At 35.1% G+C, this 18,817-nt stretch overlaps 4 protein-coding genes across 6 annotated transcripts; all 4 read right to left on the bottom strand.

Moving 5' to 3' along the window:
• Positions 1-102: 102 nt before the first annotated feature.
• AT17.1 (plastid movement impaired protein) lies at positions 103-1,733 on the bottom strand. Its single transcript, XM_022040421.2, has 2 exons — positions 1,016-1,733; positions 103-397 (listed from the first exon to the last, which is right to left on the bottom strand). The coding sequence occupies exons 1-2, from the start codon at positions 1,598-1,600 to the stop codon at positions 338-340; spliced, it is 645 nt and encodes a 214-aa protein (XP_021896113.1). The 5' UTR covers positions 1,601-1,733; the 3' UTR covers positions 103-337.
• A 907-nt stretch (positions 1,734-2,640) lies between these two features.
• On the bottom strand, positions 2,641-6,573 carry LOC110813335 (ARM repeat superfamily protein). Its single transcript, XM_022040420.2, has 4 exons — positions 5,916-6,573; positions 4,667-4,783; positions 4,206-4,598; positions 2,641-4,081 (listed from the first exon to the last, which is right to left on the bottom strand). Exons 1-4 carry the CDS (start codon positions 6,240-6,242, stop codon positions 3,011-3,013), a joined length of 1,908 nt encoding a protein of 635 aa, XP_021896112.1. The 5' UTR covers positions 6,243-6,573; the 3' UTR covers positions 2,641-3,010.
• A 1,329-nt stretch (positions 6,574-7,902) lies between these two features.
• Positions 7,903-13,589, bottom strand: LOC148269028 (transcription factor MYB8-like). Its single transcript, XM_088212295.1, has 5 exons — positions 13,515-13,589; positions 13,427-13,472; positions 11,951-11,980; positions 9,066-9,195; positions 7,903-8,553 (listed from the first exon to the last, which is right to left on the bottom strand). The coding sequence occupies exons 1-5, from the start codon at positions 13,587-13,589 to the stop codon at positions 8,082-8,084; spliced, it is 753 nt and encodes a 250-aa protein (XP_088068421.1). The 3' UTR covers positions 7,903-8,081.
• On the bottom strand, positions 13,421-18,728 carry LOC110813364 (uncharacterized). 3 transcript variants are annotated; one of them, XR_015817424.1, is made up of 11 exons: positions 18,431-18,728; positions 18,169-18,303; positions 17,681-17,797; positions 17,418-17,546; positions 16,703-16,879; positions 15,661-15,801; positions 15,135-15,320; positions 14,938-15,009; positions 14,038-14,207; positions 13,707-13,785; positions 13,421-13,476 (listed from the first exon to the last, which is right to left on the bottom strand). XR_015817424.1 is itself a non-coding variant. In XM_088214587.1 (10 exons), exons 1-9 carry the CDS (start codon positions 18,551-18,553, stop codon positions 14,046-14,048), a joined length of 1,242 nt encoding a protein of 413 aa, XP_088070713.1. In that variant the 5' UTR covers positions 18,554-18,728; the 3' UTR covers positions 13,503-13,785; positions 14,038-14,045. The 3 variants fall into 3 exon arrangements, 2 of the variants coding, with proteins under 2 accessions (XP_088070713.1, XP_088070712.1); XM_088214587.1 differs by lacking the exon at positions 13,421-13,476 and having other exon boundaries at positions 13,503-13,785; XM_088214586.1 differs by lacking the exons at positions 13,421-13,476; positions 13,707-13,785 and having other exon boundaries at positions 13,972-14,207.
• Between the last annotated feature and the right edge of the window lie 89 nt (positions 18,729-18,817).

Here is an 18,817-nt window from a genome sequence, read left to right as displayed (position 1 = left end):
GTTCTTAAAACCTCATTAAAAAGTTTTCCATGGGAGGCCAATTAATTACAGACCAGTTTGGGAAATGATGTTTGAACTTTATATTGTAAAGAAAAGATAATCGAACGGTAAACATTGTATGTATATATATATATATATCCACAGCAAGTGTTACATAAATTCTATCATTCTTTGCTATATAAGCTCTTTTCATGCTTCTGCTTTGTAACTTGGGTGTCTTACTTTATATATACATGAAAACCAAAATAATTAACAAGAAGCATGAAGGCTTAAGAATATATAACATTCTTCCTGGAATGTAAATTATATTTATTGATTAATTAAAAACAAAATTAAACTAAGCCACTGCTATTTGGCTCCCTCCAGCTTCGCTGATTCCCATGAAACTCACTCGCTTCTGCATCCAACAAAAAGAAAATCAAAATCATCATTATATTAAATACATATATATATATATATATATATAGGTGTGTGCATACATGTATATATATATATATATATATTAGTGACGATGTTATTTGGTAGAATATAAATAAGTTATTATTATTATTATTACTATAGTTTGATTACTAAAAAGTATAGTAGGCAAGAACTTAGACCCAGTACGTTCAAAAATATTACTACTACTAATAATAATAATAATAATATTGGAAAAATAAATAATTAATAATAAGTCAATTTTTTATTTTTTATTTTTTTAAAAAAGGTCAAAAATCATGTTCACTACAGTAACGTAAATACTGGTCAAATTGTCGGTCCTCAACATGCTCCCGAGTTCTATCTACGTCTGCGCTCTGACTTCAATGAAAATAAAAAAAAAAAAAAAGTGTCTCCTCTCCTCTTTCGCTTCAAATTTCTTTCCCTTTCTTTGACGTATCGGTGTTTTCAACTTCTATCTATTTCTATTTTCTTTTAGAATTTTTCTGGGGAAAATATGCTTTATTTTTTTAAGGAAAAAAAACAAGAAGCAGTAATGGTGGCATGAAAAGAGGTCTATGTCTAAAAGGAAACTCACCTCAGGTACCTTGAAACTCTCTCCGACTCTCCCATGGCGACCGCCACCGTTCCAATGCGGTTCTTGTTTCTTGGCCATGCACAGATCCACAATTCTCTCCGCTGCCTCCGCCTCGTCTCTGCTCTCTTTCATCAGCCTCTCCAGCTCCGCCTTGCGCACTCTCATCTTCAACCTCATTGCTCCACTTTGCTCCTCCCCGCCGTCTCCCCCCTCCTCGGGAATAATAACGCTTGCGGGCTTCATGATGGTTAGATCAGACACGGACCTCCTCGACAACATCAGGCTCTCCAGCCTCTCCTTGGCGCTCATGTTTATGGTCGACCGGACCCGTCTCGGGACCTTCTCGGTCCCCGAATTCGGCAACTCAACCAGGAAGTAGAGCCTCTTGGGAGCCAACTTCTGCTGCGGTTGCAACGGCTTGGCTCGTGTCCCGTAATGCTTGACAGCCTCGGATTCTAACAGCACGTGTCCAGCGGGATAGTCCTCGAGCACCTCTTCAGCTGTCACCGGTGTCTTCAGCTTCAGTGTCTCCCCACTTATCTTCATGACCTTGGTCGTCTTCTTCCCTCCTAAGCTGTTTCCCATTCTCGATTTATTCTCTGTTAACGTTTCTTTTTTCCTTCCTTTAGTGTCTAGTCTCTGTTCTATATAAGAGCCTGCTGTGGTTAAATATTGAGAGGTTGATGGTGGGTGTAAGATAAGGACGGGGTTAGGTTGATTAGTCAATACAGAAGCCAGGTTTGAAAGCCCTCTAATTCTTTTGACAAAGAGAAGAGAAGAAAAGAGAGGTTTAATTAATTAATTAATTAATTCGCCTTCACTAATCCAATTATTAAGATTAACAAAGCGAAGTTTGTTATTCAATTTAAATTATAAATCTCTCAAATTAATCTTCCGGGAAAGTACCAGACCTTTCATTAATTGGTTAATAATGATTATATCATTACATAATCATATAATTTTTGTTAAACCAAAATTAAAGTAATTTTGATGGCGATAATCACGGCGGGAATTCAAGCCATTTTTGTTAATGTACATGTGAAAATTGACTTTCATGTTCTGGGACTAATCCATTGAAATGTTTTTCTAACGTTTGAAAACTTTCACGACAGCAAAGTACCAAATGGACCGCCAGCAAATTTAATTACCTTTTGTTTTTTTTTTTTTTATAATTTTAATTTTTAATATTCTTTTCTGTTATTTTAAACTAAATAAAAAATTAAAATAAGTAGGAGGAATTAATTTTTTTTTTTTTTTCCCTTTGAGAAAATTAATTGAATGTCAATTACCTGATAATATTCTTTTCTAGGCTTTATGACGTTTGCATTACATATAATAATCCACACCCCCCCCACTAGCGACAACAAACAAGCACACATATATATATATACATATATGCATGCATACATATAGCGACAAGTAGTCAAAATTTACTTTTCATTACAGGCTGACCAATGCCGCCATGCATTCAACTTTCTACTTCTACAATATAATTTACGTGCAATTTGTTTTATATTAAAAAACTCGTACCAACCGAAAGGAAGAATATTTTAGACGCGGCCGACAAAATTTTTCAAACAAACGTGCTTCATAATATTAATGGTGGAACAATTTCTATACATGTATGTAATAGATGTATCCAACTGTTATGCTATATGGTTGGTTCGACTTCAAGCCGTATAAAATGCCAAAAACCAATCCGTAAATATTGTTCTTCAATTACATAATAATATTAGAAAGGGGTAACAAGATGAATCGACAAACAAGAGATCAAATGAATTTTTACACACTCGTGGATCGAAGCAACAAATGAAAACGACGAGAATGCACGGAGCAATGAGATGGCTTTCTATCTCGTGCTCATTTCCTCAATCGTAACGTCCAAAAAAGAAATAGTATCTCAATCATTGTGTCATGTAATCGGAATCAGATTAAGAAAAAAAAAAAAGAAAAGAATGAAGGAATCACCTCCTTAAAACTTACTTTGTGTGCCTGTTATTGCTCCTGTACTTTGCGAAGATGCTCTAGCAATGAATTGGCCTTCCGCTTGGCCCTTTCTGTGCCACTCCTAGCAACCTCTGCCAGAGGTATCACAGCACCGAGCCTACTAATACAGGCCAGATTCTCAGAATCTCGCTTGCACAACGAAAGTAAAATTGCAGCTGCATTCTCCTTGTTACGAGGCAAACCTGTCCTCAACAGATCTATTAAAACAGGTATGGTGCTTGCCTTTACGATAGCTGCCTTAGCCTCTTGGTTGCTGGCAAGAACTGAGAGTATAGTTAGAGCTTCATCGACCATGCAAGTTCTCGAATCTGTTAGCATATTTAGTAATGCTGTTATGATCCCAGCCCTGACAGCCCTGCCCTTGTTCCCTTGGTAAATGCAAAGATTAAACAATGCTGTTGCAGCATCTTTCTTCCCTCTGCTGCTCCCATTTTGCAGCAAATCTACCAGGGCTGGTATTGCCCCTGATGCACCAATTATTATTTTGTTCTCATCTGCAAGTGCCAAGCTGAAGAGAGTTGCTGCTGCATTCTCTCTCGCTTCCATGCTGCCAGCTCTGAGGACCTGGACAATGGAAGGCACAGCTCCGGCCAGCATTATGAGCCCCTTGTTACTTTCATATATAGAGAGGTTAAGAATAGAAGTTACAGCATTTTCTTGGGTCATGACGTCGTCTGCGGTCAGAAGATTGACCAGAATAGGGATAGCTCCAGCATCTGCGATCAGTATCCTGTTATCTGTGCTTCTTTTGGATAGAGATCTGATTTCAGCCACAGCAGCCCTACGGTCTTCAACGGATCTGCTCGAGAGCTTTCGCACTAGTGCTTGGATAGCTGACATATCACCATTTACCTCTCGGAAAGATCCATCACTCTTTTTTATCCTTCCATTGGCTGAACCTGTTGGCTGTTCAATCTTGTGTAGCGTGCACCACTGAGTTATAAGACTCCTCAAAACGTAATTTGGGGTTAGTGTAAAATTTTCAAGCTTCTGCTGCGTTTTAGGACATGTTGCATTTCCACAATCTATCCATCTCTGTATGTAAGATCTTTCATATGTCTGTAAAAAAGACGAAGGATTTAATGAGTCGTGATAAACATAGGCATGGGCTATTAAACTTCCACGAAAAACATTATAAACAAACATAAAAGTATCAAACAGAAAACAAAAGATTAATCAATACCTGTCCCGTGGCAACAATAACAGGATCCCTCATTAACTCCAGAGATATCGGGCACAGGAAATCATCAGGAATTGTGAGTGGCTCACTCTTCGTGTCGTCACTGATCTTGGTGGCTGAACTTTCTTGTTCTTCAGCAGCACCATCTTTTGATGGACGTATCTCAGCAGATATTTGCAAGCTCTGGAGCCTGTCAAGTTGATTTATTATCTGATCACCGCCATGAGCCTCTGAAACCTTAATTTCTGGATTATGTTCTAGCTTTTGTGTAACTTCGTGACTGGTATAACTGACTTCTTTGTCCGGTTGTTGGGATACAGTACGAGGAGACCTTTTCGAATTCAAGGACCCATATCTCTCTGTGGCTCTTCTCAACTGTGCTCTCACCAACTCAACCTGACAAAAATATTATCTTAAGAGCAAGATCACCCAAGAAAAAATCCCCACATATTTCTAACACATACCTGCTCCTGAACTTCCTCTGAGATGTCAAATTGATTATATGGTAAGCTCGCCAAGGCTTTCTCTAGCTTCCATGTCACACATTGGAATTGGAAGAAAATTCTCTTTGCAGCTCCATCCTTAAATCAAGATATAGCAAATTTCAGAGAGGTACCTATACATTTTTTGGAAGAATGTGCATGACCACAACAGATTCAAGAGTCATTAATTTTCCATGTCAAAAAAATTTAGGTTGACTGGATATAATCCCATTCATAGGATGAAAGAAATGCGTCAGAACCCCAAGCCGATGAATTAGATTAAGAACACGTTCAACATGCCTACTTACTGATTTTTCACACTCTGAAGTTTAAAGAAAAAAAAAATGATATTGTGCATGATCAGCGGTTGGTTGATTTATGTTTTTACAAAAAAAAATCTTTACAAGAAAAATATATATATTTAATAGAGAACAAATTTTCTAACTTGCTGCTTGTTAGTTACTTATACTCTATGTTAAAGAAATTACTTGTTTCTTCTCCTGTTCTCTGCAAATTTTAATTTGAATTGTTGAAAAAATTGAGCTGCGATCAAATCCCAAAATGATTGACATTATCAAGGTGATAGATCAACCTTATGCAACGAGACCCAGGAAAAAAGCCGAGACCGGAAGATCAGGAAGCAGAGAACATGGATAAACAATATGAAAGACACAAAATACCACTTGGTGGTAGTTGAGGGAAACTGGATCCAGAGATAGCTAAAAATTCCTTTATGCAAAGTGAAGTTGATTGTTCTAAGGATTTTATATAATTAACAGATTCGTTGAATTGTGATATACAATCCGCTGGATTCATAATACATAAGACCAGGAAAGAAAAAGATTGCAAGTAGTTATTGATTGTTGAGGATTGATCCAGAATAACACGTTCAACTACCATTGACAGGATTAAAGTTGCAGGGAAAACAGTCTCCTATTCTCTATCCATAACCCAAACATCGAACATAAAATGTACATTGCTACTCAAGTACTAAGAAATTCACTTCTCAGACAAAGATTTCTGTTTTCTTGCCTACTAAGATGTATTCGATGATTGTGATATACTAATTTTCACAGGATTAAAACCTAACCACACGACTTTTAAACAATACGGATGCATTATCCAATTGAATTGCAGTGCTCCAGAAATTGAGTTCAAATTCCATTCTTAACCGCTATTTTCTCGCAAGCACTCACATTCAGTGATAAAGGACAACAAAAATTGTACTTACAAATGAATCGGTGGAATCAGAATTGCTGGCCGCCAAAAGAAGGCGCTTAGCAGCCTGGAGCGCCCCCATTAGATCAGAGCGCCAATCAGAAGAATCGGACGAGGAGGAAGACGAGCAACCAGAAGTGGAGGCATCAGAGTGCTGAGAGTCCCTAATCTCCTCCAGCAAATTCATCAACAACGCTATCCTCCGCAACAGATCCGTACAGTCCTTCTTGAACTCCCCTCCACCATTCGGGGGAATCCCGACGATCTCCCGAACAAGATTGATCAGCACCACCGGAGAAGGGTCGCCGGTTCCCGTGACAGCCAGGACTAAGGCGGCCATTCCGCCACGTGGAGGGCAGTTGATGGAAGCAAAAACAACAGGAAAAAGGGCAAACGAATTGACTGGCGGAGTCGTTCTCAGCTCTTGCTTGCTTGTCCGATTTATTGCCGCTCCATCATTACAGGCTATCTGTCTTCGCGTCCCGAAAAAATAAATATATATATATATATATGTATATATGTAATTGACAAATACAAGAAAAGGGTAGGATTGATTAATTAATTAATTAATTAATTAGTGTTAACAAGATTATAATCATGGATTAACGGGAGAGAGAAAAGTATATCGAGATTCGCGGAAGAAGAAAACGAAGAAGAAAGAAGACAAAGCGGTACAGTTGGATTTGGAATATGATGATTTGTATCACAACAACTACCAACACCAACCATATATATATATATATATATATATTTCATTTTCCTGGCACCCATCAAAATTAAGAATTTATTACACTTGGAAATAAAATTAAGAAAGAACTGAAGCATTGTGGGGTGTCGAGTCTCAGCGAGCATCCGTGAAAAAAGGAAAGCGAAGTGAAGCGAAGGATGCCAGTTGGCAGTTTTTGAAAAAAGCGTTAGTTTCCTAAATTAAACAAGGAATTTCTAGTTTCTAATTCTAGTTGTCTTCGAGACGGAGCTGGTCACAATTCCTGTCATTCACAGGATCATCTTCTTTTTTATAATTAAAAAAAACCAGGTTGAGCTGGCCGCCACCCATTTTCTTCCTTCATTCATTCATTTGTTTTTATAAAATTTTATTTATATATTCTACAATAAATTCCAAAAATATTATCTGACCAACACTTAATCTTACATGTTTAACATCTCATATGTATATATACACACACACACACACACATATCTGCGTATATGTGTTTAAATGTTCATGCTCACATCTCTTGTAATTAAACCGATGTGGGGATCCATGAAGTTTAAGTGATTCATTGAAAGTTATATGTGCATTAATAATGAATTATTTATAACGCATAAAGCAGATGTATATGAAATTTCGACGTGCTTCCAACAAGTTCTTTTGTCTTGTAAAGAAAAGAACCGCCATTGTTAATATTATAAATGAATTTTGACAAATTCAACTCTTGACCAAATATATATATATATATATATATATGGCAATTTAATTGGGCCGAACCCAATTAGCATGGGCTTTTTTTTTTTTTTTTTTTTCAATTTACAGCCTCTGGGTTTTGACTTTCACAACCTTTTGAAAGTTTGACTACTCGCTATTGGAATATAATTAAATAATTTTATACTCATGTAAAATTTGACTTTTGGTACTTTAATGTCTAACACAGCTAGCAATGACCCATTACAAATTTGAGCGAAATTGGCAGCCCATAAATTTCGCCTGGGAATAATTTTGAACTTCAAATTTTGTATTAATTCAAAGAATCCTATAGAATTATAATTTAATTTTGTATTTTCCAGTTCACACTCTACAACAATAAGAGTATATATTATTTCAAAGAATATGCAATTGATAAATATTATATTTTACTTTTGGAATTCCCAAGCAATCTAATTAGTGCATCAGAAATCCAAAAGCAAAGCAACCCCAGCTGTCTTAAGCTTCAAACCTGCATTACCTTCAAACTACATCACAAGTTTCTTCAAGTTTAAAACAGTTGACATTCAACATAATTTAATTAACTCTCAGTCAGTCATTTAAACCTAAAACGATTTCTCATGTACAAAATGATCGTCTCCCACTGATTACATCCATATATATATATATATATATATATATATTAGTTTAATTATACATGGAACATAAAATTAAAGATTATAAAACAAAAAAAAAAAAGATAAACCAAGTGATAAACTATTGAAAAAGAAGTAGAGTAGGTGCTTGCTCCGTCAATGATACATTAGATACTTCGTGGGGCTCCTGCTCCTGCTCCTGCTCCTGCTTCTGCTTATGATCAACGTTTATACAGGAATGAGATGGAATGACACAACTGATGGTGAGATCAAGATTCAAATCAGGTAACTCATTAAACCGTACTCGATCATTTTCTGAGCAGCTAGCCGCATCCGACAATCGATCGTTGTCACAGTTCAATTTGAGTAAATGTTGGGAATAATTCACTTGAATTTGTGAATTACTAGAAGATGTTAATCCACCATTGTTAGGGCACTGTGGATTTTGCTTTAGTCCAAAAGGTTTATGATTCAATCTGTGGTTGTTTGGATCAATTCCCATATTTATTAGTTTTCTCCTTAAATGAGAATTCCAATAGTTTTTTACTTCGTTATCGGTACGACCCGGTAATCTTCCGGCTATCAGCGACCACCTGAAAAATCATTACCAACATTCAAATATCCAATGACTATTAATACAATTACAAAGAAATTTGTAATAGACACATGTTAATGTAGTATCGCATTTTCATTAGTTAACTTGATTACAAATTTGATCTGATTAAAAAGATTGAACAAATACGATTCTATTATATTATGTTGTTAGTGAAAGTATAATGGTAAATCAATATGTAACTGTTAATATGTATATATACATGGGTTTGCACCCAAATTCAAGTGAGACCATATGGAATGAGAATATTGTGTGCAATGTTTATATATGTGTATTTAACTAGTGGATTTTAATGAGGCCATTCATTTTTTTTTTTTTTCCCAAAGTTGGGATCCTTAATTTCTCTTTTTTTTTTTTTCTTTTGTAGGAAATGAATTCTCTTAATCTATTCTAATTTTATAAACTAATATTTAATTAATTCTCATAATAAAAGGAAAAGTAATAATGAGAGATGTAATTTAGTTAAAAGTAATAAGATGGTAGCTAGTGTACCTATTTCCAAGGAGAGCATGGAGCTTAATAATAAGGTCTTCTTCATCTTCAGTAAAGTTGCCTCTTTTAATGTCTGGTCTTAGATAATTTATCCATCTCAATCTACAGCTTTTACCACAGCGAAGCAGGCCTGAATATATCCATCAAAAACTTTTATCTTCTCTCTCTCTCTCTCTCTCTATATATATATATATATATGTATATATTATTTTATGTTTTTCCTATAACCTCGAACTATATTTTCCTTTAATGCAGATAGGGTAATAAAGCAATTTCAAATTCAAGTCTGTGTTGGTCTGATCTACATCAAACGCAAGTCTATGTATTAGTATTGGCATTAATATTAACACGTACCGGCAGCCTGAGGAAGAGTTCGCCAGCAACCTTCACCGTGTTTCTGTATGTAATCAACGAGCTTCTGGTCTTCTTGTCTTGACCAAGCTCCTTTATTATTTTCTTGCTTATCACAACAGGGCTTCCTCATTTTTTTCTCTTCCCAATTTTATTCGCTACAAACCCTAAAATGATTCAGTTTTTTTTTTTTTGGAAAAGAGAGAACTCACGGCGAAACAAAGATGGGGGTTGTTAAGGATTATTATAAGAGAGAAGAGGGTGGTGGAAGAGGGAAGAGACGGTTGACTTTGACCGGTGGTTTGCTGCATGCCTGACTGCATGATATGGGTACGTGACACCGTGTCAGCGTATAGAGAGAGAGAGAGAAGGTGGCGGGGATTGCAAGGTGTTTATTATATAAGGTTTTGGAGTTGGGAGTTGGTTGCCGTTAAGTACGAGTCTTTATCTTCTACTGTTTACCTCCCATCCCGTGCGTTTTAATTTGCCATTTTATCTCTTTTGAATATAATTAATTAAATTTGTTTTCTTTGAGATAGAATTGAATTTCAATTCAATTTTAACTCAAATTATAATTATTATTTATGTAAAACACATTCTTACTTATTATTTATGCTATAATATATTTCTTTTTGACCATCTAGATGAGTATTTTTTTTTTTTTTTTTTTTTAAAAAAGAATTGACCGACAGTTCCTGAATATCATAATTCATAAAAGAGGCTTATAACTAACAGTAATTCGTGTTGTTGGAAAAAACTGCGCGCTTGCTAAATCTTTCTTGTTGCTGCCTCGTCTATAGTCCACCAATGAGATCGAGAGGTAAACCCACGTTGACATATATATATATATATATATATATATCGAGTATTTCAGAAATGATCACAACTTAATAAATAAATTAACGTAGAATACGAATGGTCGTACATTATCCTAATTTTGTCGTGGTCGAATAAACAGTGTGAATAACTGAAGTCTTAGAAACGACAGGTACTTAGTATACTTGTTAGTGGAAAAGTTAAATTATCAAATCGTCAGAAATATCATCAAAGAAGCGAAGGGCTATGCTTTTACAGCAATAATTGAAGTAGACGATGATTGTTCTTTATAATATATATATATACACATATTAAAATTAAAGTAAAGATGCGAAATAATACACTTTAAACTTGCATCTGGTAAAGAGAGTGGGTCGGAAATAAAAAAGTGAAGGCAACGATACCTATTGAAATTAATTAAATTCAAAATTGAAATTGGGAGGAAGGGGTACAAGAAACAAAAGGAAGGAATTGCTGTTAGGGAACGGAAGATGAGTTTGGTGGGTCAGCAGCAAACAGTGTACGCACCCAAATCTAGCGGATAGAATTAATTTAAGTAGAAAATTGTATCCGTTATGTTCTGAGTTTGAAGCAGTTCATTTCCATTTGAAATCAATTATTACACCGATATAAAAAAGAGTCGGATTATGGTGCATAAGTGGTGACCCCCCGGCATCCGCCCGCCAATATGCTTGTACTCCGTCATGGGAATTACACCGCACAAGCGTGATGGCATTTCAGTTTCCTTGGTTCTTTTATTCCATGAGTAATAAAGACGTTATGGGATGGGAACGGGCATACGATACGACGTGTTGTTGCGACAAACAACAACAAAGTTTGATTGGTAGTTTGAGAAATTCAAAGACTAAATGGCCTTTACCAACAATCTTTAAGAAAGATGTAACGAAAACGCAACCCACACCGTGGTAACGGATCATCACATGGCCTTGTGCTCTTGCCCCTCAACTAATCACCCTAAATGTGCATCACACATTTCGTTGTTTCCTTGTAAAAACTACATTACTACAAATACGTTTCCCTCTTCATTTGGTTTTGACTACATTGGCTTTCATCTTCAACCTACCAATAGATTGACTCAATACGGGCTTTACCTCCCACCTAAAAGCCCTAAAACACTGCCTAATGGAGTCAGGCCAATCTTGGCGAATAAACTCAAGCTTGTCAAAACTTTTACAGATTTCATTTTGAAATTTTCATTCAAACCGGATGAAATTAGAACAATGCACTCCAAATTTAACTAAAACTTGTGAAATTTGGAAAGCATTGTTTTAATTCCTCTTAAAATTTTATCTAAAGTTACAATTTTTTTTCATCATCCTAATATAAATATCTCTTGGTTGAACCGTGCATGGGTTTACAACTAAATTCTACCTTATTTCGTAAACTGTTCCAATCAATGTCCAAATTTCTGATATCTGATTGATTCACTTCAGAATTTTAGTTGAAGTTATAAAATAAAAATTTAAAATATACAAATTACATTTATAATAAAGTCTTTTCAGTTTATTTATACTCGGTGCAATAATTAATTTGAAAATAGACAAAAGGCAGCTTTTCTAGTATCATCATTCAACTGCTGTTATTATTGAATATCATGGTGTAAAATGGATAAAACGGAGCACCCAAGACAGAAATATAAACAATAAAATATTGCTATTCAATTATGTCAGCGTTAAGGGTAAGTTGTATTTACTTACCCCATAGATGACTGTTTGGTGAAGCAAAAGCTGCAAAACAAAGAAGCTCACTTATAATTTCCAAAATCCATACCTCGGTGAAGTGAGATTGAACTGGGACCAGCAATTCAGATATACATACATTCACTTATCACTGTATTTCTTTTCCTCAAGAAGAAAAAAAAAAAAAACACAGTTGTTTAGGGTAGCTAGCTACCCTAATGTATATATATATAGCTTAGTGGCTTACTAATGTATGTATATATATATATATGAAAAATTTTGTTCCAAATAATGGACCCAATGCTTAATTACCCCGAAATGTTGAAGTTAATTCGTACACAAGTAATTATATATTGTGCAAAAAGATAACTTTAAATAATTTACTTTGAATATTACGGAATCTAGTATTGAATCACCAAATTATATTAAAATTTTAAGCTGACACCACCAGCATGTAAGTAAACAAGAGAAATTAAACTTAAAAGCAAACAGATTCTACGTTCTCTTTTCTAAAGATAGATAGATATAGATAGACACAAGAGAGAGAATAATCTTGTAGGTTTCCTGGTGCAGGATTGCTCTAGGGTTTGGATTTCTTTTGATTTTCGTCTAATTTCTAGATGACACTTAAAATGTACACTTGTTCAATTACATGTTGCATTAACTTATTTTAAAATAACTCTACATTAAAAGAAAATTTGGAGTATCACTGACACTAAATTTGCTGATCTCAAAGTGGGAGATACGTGCTGAGCAGCTAGTTTCTTTTACTCAACCTATTCAAATATACTTTCTGAATAAACATAAGAACAAATCTCATTGAATTCTGATATTGTTAAGTTCAATCACTAACTAAGACATACTAAAAGACTAATAACTACTTTTTTTCCCAACAAAAAGAATTTCTTCTTTCAACAAAAAAATGACTGATTATTATTAGTTTAATCTTAAATTTATAACTTAGTTAAAAATTAATTTTGAATATTAGGCTGATCTGAAAATTGTGATTCTTGAACTAGTAAAGTATTTTCTCAATTTTTTTTACAGTGGTTTATCTTATAGTAGTTTAGAAATTAAAATTTTAAATAAACTGAATTTATAAATTGATTTATATCTCAATCCAAAATTCTAAAATCAAAATTATAAAACTGAAATTCCTTGGGATTCTCCTATCCGAAGAAAAAGCATTAACAATCTTCTTGTCACGTGTTTGGAGAGCAGACTGATTTGACTTGTAGAAACTCTTGATTTTGTATTCAAGGCATCAATAAGCTATTCATCCAAAAAAAGTCAGTAATATTTTCAGAGTCTTTAATTTTTATATAACAAACAGCACCATATTCCCTATCAGAATTTTCCAGTCTGAAGCAAATTGTAATTTGGTGTTCAAATTTTAAGAATTAACAAGAAATAGGTTATTTTTGCATAATTTATAGTAAACGTAAAAACTATCAGTCTTCAAAAGCACAAGTTAATACTGAATAGACAAATTACCCGAAGAGTTAATGGTTGGAAAGACGCTCCTGGCATCGGCTTGCTGCTATCTGTTACATCAGAGCAGCATAAACCAAAACATAGTTACCACCACCTTAAACCATAATTGGATACTGTAGTTCATCTTCAAACCACAATGCGACTTATTCAAAAATGGATACATCACCAGAGACTAAGAGTAATTAACATTGACAAATAGCTTTATCTAAATCTTCAATATCAACCAAAAAACCAGTCTGCCCGTTATTTTATGAATCATATAATACAGATAAGAATATACCGGTCAGCTCGTATGTACCTCAGGCTCCTCATCTAATCTACTTCTTTGGTCTCACCAAATATGATTTTTTTCTTTTGAACTACATGAGTACAATATGACATTTCAGCAAACCCGATCAAATATGAAAAAGGAAAAGCGAATACAAGTAACATAACCCTTCCAGCAAACATGCTAACCACACAGTTGATGTTTTCCGTATCAGAATTATGTATATACTCACTTCAAGGAAGGGAAACCAAAATCAGAATCTTGGACAAGTATGGAATGGATTAAAGAATGATATATTTATGAAAATGTTATGTCTAGTTGAAAGAATAAAATAAATTTGCACCCTTATAATTAAGCAATGGACATGACATTTGAAACTGTGACACCATTAGCAGACATAAAGGAATTGCATGGAATGCTCTCAATTCTGTTTCTCCGAATAGAATATGGGTCAATGCCTGCTTTATGTGCTGCAATTACACCGATTGCTTCCCAATAGTTTGAGACCTTGACCTGTGGAAGAAAGAAATTTTATTCTCAAGTGTGTTGCAATTAAACTCCAAGTAAGCACACAAGTACTCCAATAAATTTTGATGGCCTATTAATGTTGCCTCCTCTTTTTCCTATTAATTTTGATGACCTTGACCTTGGTCTATTATGATGCTGTTATTTTTCATCTTCTCCTTACTTTCTTTCACTCTCTTTAGGGTAGTTGTTGCACAAAATTGGAACAAATGTATAACCTTCTTTAGAGATAGAGCACATTTGATATTTACTCAAACATATTTCTTTCAAGAAATAATAAAAAATGCATCTTTAGTTTTAGGTCTGAGAGAAATATTGGCTAAAACTGCAACAAAGACATTGCAACTCTGCGATAGTTTTTTAAGGTTGCAGGAATTATAATAGCCTTGGAAGCAAGATACAAGAACCCGGGTTTCCTTTTTCCAGCATTATTTCAAACAAAACATTGTGGACTAGAAAATTAATCCTGAGTGCTCCAATATACAATTCATTTATCCAATCACTTCAAATCATTTTTTAAAACGATTTCTAGTTTCTTCTTTTTTTCGGAGCTAAGATTTCCAGTTTCACTGCTGCCGGAATAATTTTTTTTAAAAAATAGAGATTGTTGAAAATCATTCTAGCAGCTATTGAACTCGTTCGTTTTATTAAGTTGCTCTAAAAAGTAGATACAGAAAGAAATAAAGAAAAACCTTAGAATGAATAACCAGATGCATACCGCTTCAATCCCAAATTTATCTGGTGTATCGGTGAGAACTGTTTCATTTTCCTCTACACAAATTATGAGGGGCTGAGAAAGCCAAAAGAGGAGGAAGAGGAGAATGTTTCAGTCCGAAACAATAAATTTTAGGATTCGCCTACAGTTGGAAATTTAGAAGAGATAACACTAGGATATTCATGCCTTTGAATGTGTACCTTGTTTATTTTGCTTCTTGCAAATGCAACAGCACCATCTCCTCCACAGGCATTGATAGGAAGAATCACACTATCAACATCACTCGATGTTATGCAACCATTATCTTTGGTTTCGGAGTTCTTAACCGAGTATCGTGGTGCTTTACTTAGCCCCGCAAGTACACAAGGCAGAAACGTGTATCCTATCTACTAAATGATAAAATATATGTATATATATATATTGAAAAACGAGAGAGAAATATTAACAATAAAACCAACCAACATGACAGTTAAATTCTGTGAGCTTGCTCATTCCAACAGAAGGAGATGAATTAAATTACTTATTTCTCCAAGGTAAATCCAAACTATGCATATATGTGCTTTTAAATTCACATTAATTCATAGCAAACCTATGTCTTTTTGGAAAAACCTAAAATCTTCATCTAGACATTTAAAAAATAGTTATATTGAGCTGCAGAAATAAGCATTTGAACACAAGAGGGCAACAGAATTTTCATATCCTTTTCTAGGTCAAAAGTTCACATACCTCCTCAGCAGCAGATTTTGGGCTAAGGGCTTTAGTCAAGGGAAAGGACGCTAAAGCAGGAGCATGGGCACAAGGGATCTGAAACTCCTTCACCACTAGATGACTTATAACAGCCTCTACCCCTGCCAATATATCTATTCCCTGCAGGTAGAATGAAAGGAAGAATTCATAACCACTTCAAGGAATAAAATGGTAAAACAAGGTTTTAACGCTAATCTACATGCATATGCTTTACATCACAGTAAGAAGAAAACAAAGAGCAACCAGGTAGTTTGAAGACTCATAAAAAAATCATGCACATTAGCATCACACAACTGCAACTTAATGAGTAATATAGCCATGGACATGGTGTTCTGAATGTAAAATTATTTAAACTTTGGCAAGTTTGAGTAAATAACTTAAGAAATACCATAACCATAGACAATATATTGTGAAAATAAAATAATTCACAAATAACATGGCCATGGACAAGATACTCTAACAGTAGACAGAGCACAATTGTCATTGATGTACTGCAAAGAAAAATGTTTTGGCAAGAACTTTACAATGTTAATACTATACTCTAACTTTCTATTTATTCTTTCTGATTATTATGTCTTTATCTTTGCAAACAGATCAAATCATACATTTATTTTTCTCGTATCCAATCGGAATAGAATATGTAATATCATAATAATAGTAGAACCTCCCTTTTAGTGTATTATTACGGAGAAAGGATTAATACTTGTTCTATTTCTTTAGTAATAATGGAACAATTCGGTTGATAGAAAAAAAGAGAAGCAGATCTATTCTATATCCGATAAGTACCAATATGCAATGGAGATTAACCCTATTTTTTTTATAAACGAACGTATCTATATTTGGTTCGTCATTCAAAGGACCTATTTGTAAAAATTTTTCTTTATTTTTATTCATTGTCTTTCTTTACCTTTATTTATTTTATTTTCTATCTAATGACCTTATTCAATATATGTATAAAATGCTGTAAGAAAGAACATATAAAGCTATGGTGCCAAGAGGTCGAAAAAAATAATTAGCTTACCCTCCCTTGTCGATAATCATCAAGGTCATCAACATCGTCATCTGGAAATCGTGCAACAACTGCAACAGCATCCACATGTGCCCGGTGAATTAAAGTTCGCACAGCTTGGAGCAGTGAACCAGGGTGCTTAATTCTCCCAGTTGATTTCCCAGTTCTGGCATCAACCCACTTTTCCACCTGCAGAAGCTGTTTCAGTTCCAGATGCTTGCAATCACATTGAAAGAAATTCAATTTTTTTCCCAGATAATGCCAGATTCATATAGAGCCCTAAGACAGAGAATTGGGCCCAGCTTTCTGGCAAGAGCAAGTGGATTATAACTGACATGTAGAAGTATTCCATTTGCAGAACAACATAATTTACAAACAAAATTGGGTTGAAATCAGTACAATGCCCAGAAAACATGCACATCCTTATCATCTTCCGTAGCAGTTTTCCTTTTCTCAATAGCCTTGCTACAGAAAATACTATCTCCAAATCCTTAAGCCCGAAACTACCATGCAGAATACATCATAGACATAAAAGTATTCATCAATCTTCATGAATGAAACTATCCTGGCATAGCACTGTTACTAAAAAGGTTAAGCCATCCAAGTTATTCATCAATCTTCAAATAGTTTCATTATTTTGAAAGAAGCAGCAACCATTAACTTCATAATTTCCCATTTCTTTTCTGGTGACAGAGTATCTTTCCTCTTAACTTAACATATAGGATACCTCCAAAGGGATGTCAGTGACAATATATTCCACAAGAGGCAATCCAAGAGAAGCCCTGGTAGCATCAGCGGCTTGCAAATGGCGAATTCGAAGCTCTTCCTCTATTCCAGCATCAAGGACCAGTCCCACCTGCTCACACACCAAAATAATATGGACACACAACATAGGCAGCAAGTTCAGAATTTAACCCAAGAACAAATGGTTTGTTTAAAAAATGATGGACTAGTTATCTCAAAGCAAAATAAATGACACTTGCATCAGACCTTATTTTGATGAACAGGCTGAAGAGCCCATAACCCTTCTGCAAATCGGTCAAGAGCATGACCTTCAACGTATAGTACATTGGGCATAGGCCAATACAGCATCGCTGCATTAAGCACCTGAGAGAGTAATAAGTTTACTGAAGACAAAAATACAGTATACGCTTAAGCATGGATTCAATAAGTTCTTCAATTTAAAACTAATAAACAGGGCGTACTTCAATCTTTTCCTAAATTATAACTTATTAAGAGACCAAAACATGACCCAAAAATCTAGCATATAAAGATTAAATGCGACAACAGGTTTCTACCTTATTCCTCTTTAACATCTACACCATTCAGTTCGGTGTTCAGTAAACTTCAAAAACATATGCACAAGAGGCTTAAAATATTACCAATTAGTTGCAATTTACAATTACCATTCCCTACACTTGTCTATCCAACTAATATCGAACACTACCAGGAGAGCGCAGAAGAAGACAGAAGCATACATTGGGGTGTGTGATGAGGCAATCAACGACAGAGGATACGGAGCGAGCAACAGGCAAAGCATCCCCGGCGAATCCACCGATTGCGGCGCCCACGCCCGTCGGGACTATCATCACGCTCGTGTACTCCCGCTTCCACTGAATCCCAGCCCGTGACAACGAAAACACATACAGAGTAACATAAAACAAGCCGCCAAATAGTTTTAGCTACGGAAAACACATGAACGGACTTCTCAGTTGCAGATAGAAGCGAATTAACACTGACCTTGTAAGAATGCTGGGAAGCGTAACAAGCGATTCTAGCACGAGTGGACGGTCGTGATTTTTTGACGAAGGGTTTGGAAGGGATCCACGATGAGCATGGACGGATAAGATGAAGTGCCGCCATTTTTGGCGGAACTTTTTTGGGCAAACAAGCGAGTTCCGAGGATAAAATCCTCTATGTTTCCCACCAAAAAATTTCCCTCCCTCTCTCCGCCAGTTAGACTGTTTTATAATTAACAGTGCTCGTCAGGTTTTTAAAACAAACGCCTCTCTGCAACCCAGTTATTCAGATTTTGATTTTCTCTAATGCAAAACTAATATATATCATGTTTTCTTAAAACAAATTTATGTAAAAGTTTTTAAAATAATTAAAAAATTTGTATTATAA

The sequence above is a fragment of the Carica papaya genome, chromosome 2, assembly GCF_054855325.1.
Source record: "Carica papaya isolate Zhongbai chromosome 2, ASM5485532v1, whole genome shotgun sequence".
In the NCBI taxonomy this organism is placed as follows: domain Eukaryota; kingdom Viridiplantae; phylum Streptophyta; class Magnoliopsida; order Brassicales; family Caricaceae; genus Carica; species Carica papaya.
The sequence above is the reverse complement of the archived record's forward strand: the minus strand, read 5'-3'. Positions and strand labels throughout refer to the sequence as shown.

What these genes read in the sequence shown, in the direction of transcription:
- AT17.1 (XM_022040421.2), bottom strand. Translation starts at nt 1,600, where the DNA reads ATGGGAAACAGCTTAGGAGGGAAGAAGACGACCAAGGTCATGAAGATA. An exon ending in AGAGTTTCAAGGTACCTGAG is followed by an intron (nt 398 to 1,015) that starts GTGAGTTTCCTT and finishes TGTTGGATGCAG; the next exon opens with AAGCGAGTGAGTTTCATGGG.
- LOC110813335 (XM_022040420.2), bottom strand. Translation starts at nt 6,242, where the DNA reads ATGGCCGCCTTAGTCCTGGCTGTCACGGGAACCGGCGACCCTTCTCCG. An exon ending in CTGATTCCACCGATTCATTT is followed by an intron (nt 4,784 to 5,915) that starts GTAAGTACAATT and finishes TCTTGATTTAAG; the next exon opens with GATGGAGCTGCAAAGAGAAT. An exon ending in TTATTGTTGCCACGGGACAG is followed by an intron (nt 4,082 to 4,205) that starts GTATTGATTAAT and finishes TCTTTTTTACAG; the next exon opens with ACATATGAAAGATCTTACAT.
- LOC148269028 (XM_088212295.1), bottom strand. Translation starts at nt 13,589, where the DNA reads ATGTATCCATTTTTGAATAAGTCGCATTGTGGTTTGAAGATGAACTAC. An exon ending in AATTATGGTTTAAGGTGGTG is followed by an intron (nt 13,473 to 13,514) that starts GTAACTATGTTT and finishes TGTAACAGATAG; the next exon opens with CAGCAAGCCGATGCCAGGAG. An exon ending in CATGCTCTCCTTGGAAATAG is followed by an intron (nt 8,554 to 9,065) that starts GTACACTAGCTA and finishes ATGATTTTTCAG; the next exon opens with GTGGTCGCTGATAGCCGGAA.
- LOC110813364 (XM_088214587.1), bottom strand. Translation starts at nt 18,553, where the DNA reads ATGGCGGCACTTCATCTTATCCGTCCATGCTCATCGTGGATCCCTTCC. An exon ending in CAAAATCTGCTGCTGAGGAG is followed by an intron (nt 15,321 to 15,660) that starts GTATGTGAACTT and finishes ATCATTTAGTAG; the next exon opens with ATAGGATACACGTTTCTGCC. An exon ending in ATAAATTTGGGATTGAAGCG is followed by an intron (nt 14,208 to 14,937) that starts GTATGCATCTGG and finishes TTTCTTCCACAG; the next exon opens with GTCAAGGTCTCAAACTATTG.